The sequence below is a fragment of the Amblyomma mixtum genome, chromosome 2 (genome assembly GCF_055824585.1).
Source record: "Amblyomma mixtum isolate Tamu chromosome 2, ASM5582458v1, whole genome shotgun sequence".
In the NCBI taxonomy this organism is placed as follows: Eukaryota; Metazoa; Arthropoda; class Arachnida; order Ixodida; family Ixodidae; genus Amblyomma; species Amblyomma mixtum.
This window is the reverse complement of record NC_143013.1, coordinates 133,239,929-133,254,384: the sequence shown is the minus strand read 5'-3', so window position 1 is coordinate 133,254,384 and position 14,456 is coordinate 133,239,929. Positions and strand designations below refer to the sequence as shown.

Below are 14,456 nucleotides of genomic sequence, written 5' to 3'. Positions count from 1 at the left end.
CTCCACCGCGTTGACCTGATACAGTTTATTACACAGCGTAACCTTATTTCATTTGATGCTACTATTTCGCTATTTTTGTTTTTTACTTTATTGGGAAGTTTTCTTTTGGAACTATTTGTTTTACATTTTCAGTTAGCAGTTTTCTAATGTTTGCAAGCTATGTATTGTACTTTGTTTTTTTTTACTAAATAATGTATTTGATGTGTGCGTTACCGTTGCCTTGCAAAAGAGGCACAGACCCCTTCAAGCCCTTAACTGGCTTTTGACTGCGTTCAGCTGCATAATTAATGTTGAAATAAAGATTTGATTTAATCTAAGCATAAGGCGGTGCCAAATCAGTCCGATCACTTCCTATTCCCTATCCTAGAACAGTGCGCTTATCTCAAACAAAATCAACCCTTAACCTTCCGCTGCTCTCTGCACGCTGTAAGATATCGTTCTTGTCTCTAGTGAACAAAATACATTACCATAATCATCACAGGTGATCGCTTTCCTTTTAGTCATCACCCTACCTTTTGTCCAGAAATGATCACATTGAAAACGTTGTTACTCTAGGTCTAGGACTAGTCAAGGCAGAAGCTCGGGCAAGTTGGTACAACATTCTAAAGAAACGTAAACCAGCGCAAAACACAGGACGGAGGCAGGAAACGACGCACAACACGCTGACTAGCAACTCAACTTTAATCCGCCAGGAGCGAAATATATACCCAGAAATAGAAAAGGAAAGATAATAAAGCAAAAGAAAACACACAACATGACCGAGAACTCGATGTAAGACATACATCATTATCGCATCAACAGGAGAGAGAGGTTATTTCTTTCTCGATCAGGTGAACAGATGGTTTTCGGACGTAATTCTGGCCCCTCTGCTGAACTATCAGTGCCTCGAAAACTTCCCCCTCTTTTTTTATTTTGTACCAGTTGATCACGCTCGTGCGGTGCAGGAAAGACCTGCAAGTTTTTGAGTGACAGTAATTACAGTGTACACCTAGACTGCTGTCTGTGCCCGTTTTACGTGATCTCGCGTGCTCGCTTAATCTCTTGTTGAGACAACGACCCGTTTGCCCTACGTATGTTTTACTAAGAGAACTTCTTGCTGGGCTAGTTGGTGATTCATTGTCAAACTAAAGGCGCCAAAAACCACAGAGCGCCTGTCCCGTTTTCTTGTCTTGTGTGTGTGTGTGTGGTTTTTGGCGCCTTTAGTATGTTTTACCACAAGGCACGAGTAGTGGAACATCATACACGACACCACACTGGCAATCGGTACATCGTTCCCGGTGGTTCATGTCACATGCCGGTCATAAGGGTCCATCATTGTCCACACACCGGCACACGGCACTCAGTTTCTTCGCGGCAGAAAAAAAAATGGCGGGGGCTTAGCTTTGGTTAAGCCTGGTAGGTTGCGAAAGCAAAAGCGCAGCGCCTCCAACTGAAGGAACGCACGGCGAACAGTTTCCCTACCTCGCGTGGATTTGCAGACAGCCTTGGGAACAACTGCAACCACCTGCAGACTCCGTGGGAACGCCACCCGCGCTGCCTACGCGACATAGATGGCGTCCCCCTCATCCTCAAGCTCATCACATGACGGGGACGTGCCCACTGGTGACAGAGTGCGTGATGAGTGCTGAGATGAACGTTTCGGAACACGCCTTCCTTGGCAGGCCCAGCCTCCATCCAGGGATTTTAGGGAAGGAAGACCATATAAAACTCGGCAGCGAGTGCGGCCGAGAGACCCCCGCTCGCGAAGAAGTTCGCTTCTCACCGAGACTCCCGTCTCCTAAGACGTCCTCCTTAACTGAGAGGCGCTCAGTTGGTCTTTACTTGTACATAATGTGAACATGTGTCTAAAGCTTCCTTACCGTCCAGGTAACCACGTCTCCGATCTTCCTCGTCCCTTCTTCGAACCGACCACGCTGCCCCGATCCCAACAGACGCCAGCGCGTCCCGCATACTTTTTGATCCGATGTGAAAGCTTGTGAACATATTGTTATGCCACGTGGCGGCTTACTGAGGAGTTCCAGGAAGAAGAGGGAGGCGCGCACAGACTGATGTGGGCTCTGAGCCGTTCGTGGCCAGCTTTGTTCCGCCGAGCTCTCAACTCCATTAAACCCATTTCATCCGCTACATGTGGTGCTAGGTGCCGGGCAAAAACGTCCTGGATTCGCCAGTACCCCGTCGCAGTAGCCGTGCAGCAGGTTTGCCACTTTTACCGCCCTCAATAGTTCCTTTCAATGGCTACCACGCAAACTACGCAGAGCCAGGAACAGCGGGCTGAAGAACCGACAACCTTGCCCCATCAGCGAGAGCCGCGCACGTTCCACGGCGTGAACAAAAATGACGTGGAATAATGGCTCCGGCATTCTGAAATGTGAATATAGTATGACGGCTGTTTTAGATGTTGGAAGAGCAAGTCGATCGGCTCTCCTCCCCTTCCGCTCTTTCCTTTAGAAGGGACACTGCCACATTCAGGTCCACGAAGCTGGGGAAACCCATGTCTTGTTGTCTCTCCACCTGCGACTGCGCACTTGCGTACACCTCGTGTGGGCTCGACCTGCCAAAGCCGTTCTTGAGTGCCGCTTTTGCGATTTCACGCTTCACAGGCTTCACAAGCTGCTTCACAAGTTGGACCAATAATATTGAACAACTACAAAGAAGAAGAAGTCAGGGGTTTCATGCGTCTTTTTTCGTGTTGTTTTCAAAGTTGTTCTTGTTGTTCAAGTGTGTTAGCTATGTTTCGTTCAAAATTACCTTTCAAAGATAGCGAAGTGAGGAATAGTGGCACATGGAAAAAAAGGCAGTGAGGTTAACCAGGCTCGGTTGGCTGTCCTGCACGTAGGAGGAGGATAAAAGGAGGGAAAGAGAAGAGGAGAGAAGAGCACGCACGCAGCGAGTCTGTAGTGTGGCTCTCTAGCTTGTCGGATGGCGAGAAGTAAAAACTAGGATACTATTGGCGTCTTTATTTAAGGTCAGAAACAAGAATAGAGCTTAAAAAGAAACCAGGAATACAGCTTCGCGAGCTCTGCTCACCTGTTTGAATAGTATAGAAATTTCCACAAGAGATTATACGTGCAGCCATTTTGCGTGCACAGTCAGTGCTTCTACTATGCCGGTCACGTGAGGCGTATATTTTATTCCATTTCACGAATTACTTATAAGCTGCTACAAGTCGACAGCACGCCGTTTCGCGATAAATTTGCAAACAAAACACCCTGCCGCAGTAAGTCCTCCAAACTTTCAGGTGTTTTGTCGAAGTTTAATGAAAGCACTACGAGGGCACTGCAGCCGTCGGATTGCAATGCTTTCCCCATCCTCAAGTTCTTCACCGTTCGTCTTCCAGCATTCATCAGGCTGTCACCAAATTTTCTTTTCTTTTACTCCTTCGCTCCCTATGCTCGTGCGTACACAATGGCAGTGGAGGTCCCATTCAGTTCGTCGCTCTTCATCAGAGTGTTTCTAAAACCGCCGCTGCTCCAAATGCGACTTTCCACTCGAATGGCTTCTTTGTTCTGTCACAGGCAACTGCGTCGAGGGCATCTGCTTTTTTTTGCATTTTTCGCCGCACCGTACAGGCTGTCGACACAAGAGAGCACATGAAGGCTCGTGCCAAGAGCGTCTGCGGCGCTTCATACCCTAATGAGGCACTTTAAATGGCGAAGACGACTAGTGAATGAAAACGGGGAACGGGGGGAGGGGGATAGTTCTTGAAACAGCGCGCGATTGAACAGCGTTCAAAGTCGGTCACTGGAAAGAAGGAATGCGGAAGAAATCCGAGCGAGAATCGTACAAACATGGAAGACAGAAAAAGGCGACTGACTTCTTTTAGTGATGCGCTTACCATCAAAGCTAAAGCCTAGATGAGAGAGGAGAGAAGACATCAAAGAATTTCTCAAGGACAACTAGATCAAAATCGGGCACCACCATCTATGCCAGTTTCTTAAAAAGCACTTCATCCACTGCCGGAATGCCGGGAAGAGGACGTTTCCCATTTTGCTTTGGGTATTAATGGGCCTGAAAAGTGGATTCGGCCATTACAATACGACTCTTCTCGCGGCACAGGTCCAAGAAATGCTGTGAAAATTCCCATAGCAGCCTTACACTACTTCAGTTAAATTTATTGAATTGAAAAGCGGACTATTAAAGTAACTTCATCTACGCACAGAGGAGAGCATCGCGACGCAACTACCGATTGCTTAGCAGTATTAACATTTCCGGCCAGCAATAGCCAGGCCAAATCCAAAACTTTGTCTTCCCAGTATCTCCATTATCTTCCATCGCTTCTTCATGACGGATGAAGTGCAGTGCTGCCTGCTCTCCTTCTAAGTAATATTGAGAAACCATGTGTGTGGCATGGCAAGTGCCGGTAGTTACTCGGCGAGCTGAATGTTGCCCTGCAAAAAATAGCCTATTCGCCCTCCAAGAAAGCGCATAAGCTGCAACGACAAGAGACCGAGTGCTTCGCAGCTGAGGATCCGCAGTTTTTATTTTATATCGCAGCTGCGCGAACCTTTACCTCTCTTCTGCGCAATGTGCCGTAAAAAAAAAAAAAGTTCCGCTTCTTTGCGGTATCCTGGAAAGTTTAGAACTTCTTTCTGGGTGAGTTGATGCAAGGCTATTGTTAAAAACGATTTGCGCATAGATAAAAGGCGATGACTGCGTTAGTGACTATTCTATTAAATGCGGAAAAATCATTCTGCGCAGATTGTGTTGATATGTGCGCTAGCTTGATTTGCCCTCTCTGCCTCTTTTTAGGCACAGGTGTACACTGCCATTCACGGTTTCGCCTTATATAATCGCTTATATATGGCGTTCACTGGTTACCAGTAAGCATTGGACTCAATGGAAACCTCAGCAGTTCTGCAGGCATTGCGGAATCAAGCTTCAGGAGACTGTAATGTGAAAATACAAGAAGATATCTTCTATAACGACTGGCCACCTACCCCAGTCCTTCATAAAGTCAGCAATAAAATTCCAATAAGGAAGCGTGTCAGACAAGGAGACACGATCTCGCCAATGCTATTCACCGCCTGTTTACAGGAGATGTTCCGAGGCCTGGATCCGGATCACACCTTAAACAGCGCGAAGGACGGAACCTTGAGCCATTAGCTGGAAGAAGAAAGGCTGCCCGGCTGCGTTTTTATTTCACTCTTTGTATTTACAGAAGCTAGGCGTTCAGCCACAGGACTACTTCGAAAGGGACACAACCAGACCTTCAAGACATAAACATAGTCATAGCATCAGGCCAATATTTGCCCGCACGAATCTCTACAAATATTCATTCTTCCCAAAAACAATATCCGAATGGAATTCTCTGCCTCATGACTCACCTCTCCTGCCTTCAACCATTTGAGAACCTACATATCTGAGTGTATGGTTGTAAATGTTTATCATTCATTAGCAGTGCATAGTGTGCTTCGTTGCCTATGTGCCTGTGTTTGGGGCATGTACATTCACATAGTGTATTTGCTTTGTAACCTTGTTTATTTTTGTTATTATATTTTCTTGTCATGATTTCTAACTTCACCATTGTTGCTGATCCTAAGGCATTGTATTTACTAACAAATGTATGTACCCTCTCCTGCTTGGACCGATTCGGTCTGTAGTATTTTGTAAATAAATAAGTAAATAAATAACAAAAGAAAGAGAAAACAGCAAGCACTTGTGTTGTCTCCTTTTTTCCCTTCTTTCGCGATGTTTCAAGTATGAACCTTCACCAACAAGCCCAGTTCGCCACACTTGTGCTGGATTAGAAACAGTTGGGGATAAGAGTTAATGGAGAATACCTAAGTAATTTGAGATTCGCTGATCACACTGCCTCGTTAAGTCACTCAGGACAAGAACTGCAAAGTATGGTCAATGTGTCAAGAAAAAAAAATCTCATGCTAAGCCGGGATCAAGGCAACTGGCGCACAGCTTGAAGAAGGTTGCTGGCCGGTTCGACGTTCCTGACTTTTTCTCCCCGCCCGAAAAGCTGAGCGGGTTATGCTCGCGGATCGGCCAGAAGAGGATAGCCATGTGCGAAAAGAGGCACGGCAAGCATTTCGTTTCCTGTGCCGTCGGAGTGGTGCACGAAATCCCAATGACGTGTGGGGGAGTCTATATAGGTCAGACGGGTCGCTGCGTCGACGACAGGGCATGGGAGCATGAAAAATCGTTAGAAAACGGAGGCAGGTCGAATTTTTTCCTACATTGTAAAGATTGCAAGTGTGTGCCAGTGCTTAACGGATTAAGGATTCTGGGCAGGAGTCGCGATCAGGTGGCACGTGAAATTCTTTAGACTTTTATGATCAAAAAGAAGGGAAGCACTCGTGTTAACGACTCTTCGGTATCCCTCCGTAGAAATGAAGTATATCCTTTCTTGATAGTTTTTTTGTGACGTCATGTACTGTGCGAATTTTCAACCCTGCATTTCTAGCAGCCCTGTGTTGTTGGTTTAGGTGGGTTGTTAATTTTGTTATTGGTTTTGTCTTTTCCTTTTTGTTGTTTTTCTGGTTGTGACTTAATATGTTTGACTCTGCTTTTGCTGCGATTGTCGTTTATTTTTTTTTACTTTTTTATTTTTGTTTTTCGGTTTCTGACTGCTTTTGCTTCTCATGTATGGCTGCTTTTGCTACGATTGTTTGACACTGCTTTTGCTAAGAAATGGCCTCCTCTTCTAATTTCTTTTATCAGATTCTGTTAGTTTATCCACGGGGCTTAAAGGTTTCTTGTCAGTTATCCTGATGTTGCTGCTTATTTTTCTAATTTTTGGATTCAGAGCGGTAATGCAATGAGTCTCATGCTTCGGCTGAATGTTTAAATATGCCACCTTTCCGTGTAATAAACAGTCACTAGAGTGCGCATGCAGTGGTGTCCCTTTCTTGTTAGTCTCCTTGTTGCGCCAGTGTTCATTTAAGCTGCAAACTAGTTGGAGGTCTGCACAGGGGATGTATTCACATTCTGAGTCATTCGCTTAGAGTTCGAACGACGAATCTTTTCTGTTGCCGTCTACTTTTTTGGGCAAGTGAGAGATGCGATGTTGTGGTCGTCAGTTTTGCAGAGGCCACATCGGTAAGCCGCTATGATTCCAGATGCAGGTTCCACTAGATCTGTGAAAGAGCAGGATCTAGGCATGTGACCAGGTCGGAAGCAACTGTAGCAGTAGGCGACAATGGGTTTGTGTGGCCGTGGCCGTACAATGTACCAATAGTAGTACAAGCAGGCTGGCGGGGTTGGTGGGCCTTGCAGGGTGACGATGCAAGCGCGCCCCTTTCCCATATAACGTGCTTGGATCACCCTATGGGTGGGACAATAAAGCTCACGCTGAAGGACGGCCGGTCGTGATTAATATCGACGTTGTAGACAACACAGAGTAGTAAGCCGGATCCGTCAACCACGTACACCTGCACCGGCACCGAGACCTCGCTGGTAACTGTAATGCACTGTAGCGTTTGCAGACGTTCCACGGCAGCCAGTCGGGAGCTACACAGCAGTGGTGCTGGACTTCTTTCTGGCCGTAAAGCCGCGAACACCTTTGTGTTCCGAGACACGCATCCAGATTCGCCTGCAGAATCTTGTTCGGTATTTCTGTAAGGCTTTTCGTTGACAGAGATTTGATAGTCGCTTTGTAAGTCAGCGATCCGTGGGTAGACACAACCGTGCGGTATGTCCTTAAGCCGGAACACTTGCCTTGGGAGCCGCCGCTGGCCGAAGAGGAGCCCGGTGCACCGTCTCCCGAAAGGCGCATTTGGGAAGAGTGGAGGCCCGATGGCTCGAATGGAGGGGCTGATGACAGGTCCATTGGAGTGCTCGGGTTCTCATGTAGAGCGGGTGGAGGTGGACCCCGAAGTATAGGCTGAGGATCCAGATCCGAGTTCCGTCCAGAGGACAAATCACTCACTGGCGGGCGCGCATCTGGAAAAGACGGGGCAGGCGCCATAGCTGATAAAACAAGAGCATGATTTTGAAGGTCTGTCCCATGCTCAGGAGGAATTTGTACTGCCGCAAATGCCGTTGAGGCAAGCGGCGCCAGCGAAGCTACCTCCGCCAGCACGTTACCAGAGACACTAGGCCTAGCCTCGATGCGCAGTTCAGCTCCAGGAATGACAGCGTGACATTTGCTGTATGCCCTGCAACCAGATAGCGACTCGGTGTCCGAAGCCTCCTCGGATGGCGTGAGTCAAGTTCTTTTGCTATAGGAAACGAATTTAGGCGGAAGGCACCCTGGCACCCTGGCCAATCCCCCGCCGTGGGTATGTGCCATTCAGCCCGAGGACATCATCATCATCATCAAACTCGCAATGATGGGGGTGCCAGGTTTTCCTTTTCGGTACAACAGAGAAGCTCAATTCTTGGAATGATCATCTGACAGGGGAATTGCCTTTAATATGGTGCTAGACATTAAAAAGAATAAAAAATATAGGAGGACGCTTAAGCTTCACCTAAGAGCAGCCGCGAGACCTTTTTCTTGAAAATTAAAAGTTGAATTTCTTTTCTTTTATTTTTTAGTTACAGTAACATCAATATACATACCCCAATACAGTTTACTGTCACACACACCACAACGTGTTCACTTGGAGCCCCTCTAACACGCTTGAATCAACCAGACTTCACCAGAGTGGCACTGACTATTAGCGCCGCGTTGCTCATTGCCTTTTTTCTGGTTCTTTGTTGCTTAGATGGGGCGTGCTATGACGTATTAGCTATGTGCTCCGAACTAGCTATCTTCTTTTCGTTGCTTATTTCTGTTGTTGTGCCATTGTTTCGCTAATGTTTGTAGATAGCTCATGTACATAAAACATCGCATCATCGTAATACATACCATGCTGAAGAAAAAAAAAGGTCTTCGTGGCATATGTCTAGCGTGCCCGCCTGGCAGGCAGAGTGCCTTTGTTCGAACCCCAATGTCAGCGAATTTCTTTTTTCATTTCAAACTTCTGGGAATATTTCCGCTGCATTTCATACGCGTTCCTGTCAATACTAGGTCACGGTGACTGCTTTTCCAACGAGCTGCATACGCTGTCACGTAATAAAGCATTCTGGCTCGTGCCACTCCAATCGATGTTGCCGGAATACTTTGAACACCAGGACGTTCTAACGCCGCACCATGCAACCGTCGGTTCTAGCCTGAATTCTTTTGCCAAATTAAAATATAAATTCTAACCTAATTCCCCAGTCCGGCACGCATTATTGCTATCGTAGAGAATGACCTGCAAGAAGGACCAGTATTAACGCGATCGCTTTAAGTGCTCCGTGTCCCAGAAAAGTTTGTGTCGCCGTCGGGGGCGTTGGCCGTGAGCTAGAAATGAAAGACAAATCCCCAGCGAAGCCGCCTAGGGGACGTTACCTCGTGACGTCATCACGTCCTGGCTACCGGATTGTGACTAAACTGCCAACCGTGGCAGATGGCAGGAGGGTTAGTCGCGAGAGCTTGCTTGGGAAGAGCATCCTGGGTCTCAAAAACCCCACCGGTCGCATCATGTGCCATCGCAGGGCAGTGGCGCATCGCTTTACCGCTGTACCACTGCGCCAGGAGGGGTACGAGGCCTCCCAGGGATCTGTGAATGTAACGTTCGGAGCGACCAATTCCACGTATGTGGGCATTAACCCATTAACCCTATCGTGTCATATCCTTCAGGCGAAGCTTAAAGGGTCCCCGAAAATGGTGCACGAGGTTGGCTATAATATGCATGTACTATGTGGAGTATAGGCCACCGAGCGTTCATGCCACGTACAATACCTCAAAAGCTAGCCGATCCTTCACAACATATTTTCAGAAATTCGCGCTTCTACGCCTCGGGACGACCAGCGGTGCCGGGCTTTCGCCCGAATCCGAGCGCAACGCGCCATGCAACGCTCGTTTCGTCAGCAGCGGAGAGCTATCATTGGTTCGCCGCGCCAACTCTTTTTGGCATCACGTAACATACAAGCTCCGCCCACCAGGGAACTCCCATGCGCAACGGCAGCCGGCGGACGAGCCGAGTGAGTGAGGCCGGTGGAGGAGCGCCGACATTTCACTCTGCAAAGGTGACGAGAGCAGAGGGAAAGGGGCGAAAACGCGGAAATTCAAATATTAACGACAGATAACTTCCAGATAACAGACAACAGCTTCCACAAAACGCATTAAAAAAAATTCTTGCTGGAGAATATTTGCTAAGCGGTGTCCTTTAACGTCATAGGCACACTGCTACTTCATTGACAGCCCCTTTCAGAATCCCTTGAAGAGTCCTCTACAATTTTTTTCTCCCTCCTTCCTTCTCTCCTGACATCATTGAAGCGGCCGCGTTTCGATGGAGGGGCTCGGCTTTTTACACTTTGAAGAAAGGTGAACCCGGCTTCTCTGCGGCGGCAATCTCTCTTTTTAAACCTCCTCCTTAAACGCCTTCAGGTTTTTGTCTGTCTTCAGTGGAGTATTAGTAGGGAAGTAGCAATGCAGCGCGTTCAGAACGACAGCCTGCTTTGTCTTCTGTAGGCTCTGGGTTGAGTGACTGCAGCCCAGGTGTTGGTGAAGCCGTGTGAGCGAGGGTGAAGAGCTGACGCGGCCGAGTTAAGCACAGCATTCTTGGGCATGACTGCACTCACAAGCGAACAAAATGTTTTCGCGCGGTAAATATGTAGCGTCACTGCGGTGAACACGCAGCAACCGAGTGATTCAAGTGCCCCGCCTCTGGGCGCAGGTGCCGATGCGTGGACGAGGCGTCGTGGAGCAGCCAGTCGCTGAGTGCCAGCGCCTCGCCGCACCGCCAGTCGCCCATCATGTCCTCCTGCTGCTTCTGCTGCGACACGCGCAACGGGTCGCTGGCCACCGCCGTCGCGTCCATCGTGAGTTGCGCTCTGCACGGCGCATGCACCCTCAGCGCAAAGTGACCTGCACAACTAAGGTTCAACATTCTGCAGACACTATTGCGAGGCAGTAGTTTGAAAAACAGCGGGAGTTTATTTTCAAAGAAAAGCATACAGGTTGAAGGTTGAAGGTTTATTTCCGCAACTAGGTGTTGCGAGGGCAGCCAGCGAAAAACAGCTTGAGAGGTCCTGGCTTCCTCTTACAGTGCAGCATTGACGGCGGCGGAGTGCGACATCAAACACAATGTTAGGAGAAAAAACATGTAAGTTCGGTACAGAGAATGAGACATGTACGTTCAGTACGTAGTACATCCTGTTTGTAAAGGAAAAAAGAACTACATTAGATCAAACAGCCTATAAAATTCAGCCTAACCTCACGCTCTTTGGCCTGCGCATTAAAGGAGAGCGGCGAGACAGGAAAAAGATTATTAGATCCAAGCTTACTACAAGCTTAGCGCGTTAATCAGCGAAAGATGATTGGTATTAGCGGCCTAGAGGTCTGCAGTGGGCTGCCACGGTGACTCAGTGGTTATGGCGCTCGACTGCTACGTGGGTTAGATCCCGACCGCGGTGGTCACACTTCGATGAAGGCACCTCTTTCTTCGATGAAGGCACCTCTTTCTTCCATTCTTCTCTCACTCAGTCCATTAACCCTTTCCTTGCAGCGTGGTTCATGTGTCTGCCGAGATGTGAGACAGATAGTACGTCATTTTCTTTCCTCAAAAACCAAATTCAATTTCAGTTCAAATTTTAAAGGCCCGTGTGCTGTGCGATGTCAGTGCACATTAAAGAACCCCAGGTGGTTAAAATTCCCGGAGTCCTTCACTACGGCGTCCCTCATAGCCTGAGTCCCATTGGGACGTTGAACCCACATAAACCTTTCTGAGGGAAGGAAAGGAACGCGTAACAAGCTTTCTCGGTCAGTGTACACCTCAATCGCTCTTGAACTACTTGGCGGGTGTGTTCAATTAAGGTGTAAAGCGTTACACGGCTGCCGTCGTACTCCCTAAATGTCTTCTGGTTTATAGTTTATGGTGGTTTACCGTCCCAAAGTGGTTCAGGCTATGAAAGACGCCGTAGTGAAAGTTTCGACCACATGGTGTTCTTTAACGTGCACTGACATCGCACAGCACACCGGCCTCTGGAATTCCGCCTCTATCGAAATTCGACCGCCGCGGCCGAGATCGACTTCGCGTCTTTCGGGTCAGCAGCCGAGCGCCGTAACCACTACTCAGCGGCTTGCACAAAGCTATTACAGCACTCGCCATTAAAGAAGGATATGGTTGGAGGCCATGCTTTTAAATGCACCTCCCACATTCCAATGCTGTAACTTGTTAAAGGTGAAACCCAGCATTCCTTGAAACCAAGGCCAGCATAAGAAGTTTTATAGTGCACTAGCGCTAAGGCATTCAACTCGGCAAAACCCGTTGTCTGCGTCGGAAGCCAGCTAAACCTTCAGAAATAAAATGAAAAATAAATATGTAGCACCTGAGAAATTATGATGTGCAAATGCGAGAGCAAGTGTAAGTGGCGCACTGGATCAGTGGACACGTTAACCGCGCTGTGAGTAGACGGTGACTTGCACCTATGAACTGAGGCAGTTATGCGCCTCTGCTTTTCTCAAAGCCAGCGCATAGTTTAGTCTACGTTGAATTTGAGGAAAAAAAAGAGAGAACTATAAAGCAATCCTGGACAAAATCATTTTGTTCAGGAAAAGTAAAAACAGCGCTAAATTTTACACAAACCACCCAGAAAGACGGACAGGACGGGCGTTGACTCCAACTATGTTTATTGAAAGCCACATGTAGCATATATATAAACCCAAGGAGGTGAACGCATGCGCATTTCTTTTATGGCAAAAACACACACACATGGACGAAAATTTCTCATAATAGCGTATTTTTTAGCAATCAATACTCACTTCCTCGTAGGGAGATAGAAGTGGTGCTGACGCACATGCCACCACTCTATTTGATAAAAAAGGCTTCTGCCAGTTCGCGAGCCTATCTTTACTTCTAGCTAGAATTATAATCTCGTCAGGTCGTGGTGCGTAGTTCTTTTTATTTTCATCAATGCAAGAGTGGCAATGTGCGGGTAGGTTTTTTTGCCATGTGGGAAATGCGCATGCGTTCACCTTCTTCGGGCTATATATATGCTACATGTGACTTTCAATAAACTTAGTTGGAGTCAGCGCCCGCCCTGTCCGTCTTTCTGTGTGGTTTGTGTAGAATTTAGCGCTGTTTTTACTTTTTCTGAACACAATGTCACACCAACAAGCCCAGTAAAAGGTACTGTTAAGCAAAATCATTTCTGACCGGGAAACCATTTCTGAACCCAATTTTTTCGTGTAATGTATGATCTCACTATAACAGTCAATATATCCGCAGATCACCCAACGACTGCCTTCAATTTTTTTTTTCCTATTAACAATTTTGCGATCGTCAAAAGCGTTCCTCATTGGTTCTTTGTGGGAGTCTTAACTGTTCGATGTGGTCGATGAAAGCACTTTAACAGAAAGATTTTTGTGCATACCAGAAGAATGCGTCATTACATCTTCAATATTTCCTTAAAACTATCTTACAATTTTCCAGTTTAGACATTTTTGCCCGAAATTGTTGGACATGGAAAAGAAGAACGGAAAGAAAGGGAGGTCAACTAGGCGACGCCCCGTATGCTACCCTACAATGAGAAGGGGAACGGAAGGAGAGAAAGAAAGGGGAGCTAGGAATAGGAGATCATTTTGATGTGTCCGTAGTGCGCAACTAACAGGGTACACGGCTCAAGCTGTGCAAAGGGCCGTGAGTGGTGCAATGACGAGCCGAGATCAGGAAGGCGAATGTCGCAGCCGTTACAAGCTGGCCGTTATCCGGTGCTCGGTTATATAGGCCCCCCCGGCCAGCCCGACTGGCGCGGGAAAAGATAAGGGCGCGCCTTGTGCCGAGTGGCACGAGTGACGCAGCTTAGGCTGGCGCACGTCTTATCGTAACGCGATGCATGCTGGAAATCTATAACCTTCAACTCAACCCTGAGTTCTTTAAGAACTTCAAAAGCGCCTTCGTAGCTCTCCTCTGCGATGAAGGTTTAGTGCAAGGACACAGAATCCTGGATTTTCGAAGGGGACGAGGATTCAAGCGGCGGGGCCTTGCAGCCAGGAGGACACGCTGACGCTCAAACCGAGGACAGTCACAAAGTTGGTGCTGGATTGTCTAATCGCGGCCGCTGGAGAGACTGCCATTACGATTAAGTGGGAGTAGGCATTTGTAAACATCACTCCCAGCCACAAGCGACGCAACTGCGTAGAATCGTAGCCGGAGAGGCCGTACGTTAGACTGAGTTGAAAGAAGGGGTTGAGGCGGTGCTATCGGCATGCCGAGTTTCCAGGGGTAGACAATGCTGCTAAGTCAAGTTTTGGCCAGGCGGTCGCCGATGTCTCGATGCATCGGATCTTGTCAGTGATATCCGGACAATGTTGGCATTGCCTTGGGCTGATCGAGCGGCACCGTCAGCTAAGTCGTTTCAGACAATGTCACTGTGTCCTGGTAGTCATTGGAAGATGATGTCATTACCCTCTTCCAACGCCCGGTGTTGTAGATGTCTTATCTCCGCTACTACTTGCTCGTGGTCGCCATGGCCTAATG

General features: G+C 47.7%; 1 protein-coding gene across 1 annotated transcript in view; it reads left to right on the top strand.

The window, feature by feature from the left end:
- LOC149360949 (uncharacterized) overlaps positions 1–14,456 on the top strand; it is a 196,994-nt gene that overhangs the window by 119,371 nt on the left and 63,167 nt on the right. The window contains exon 2 of the mRNA XM_089569426.1: positions 10,653–10,797. Within this exon, the coding sequence (XP_089425552.1) occupies positions 10,653–10,797 (145 nt within the window). The remainder of the gene's footprint in view (positions 1–10,652; positions 10,798–14,456) is intronic.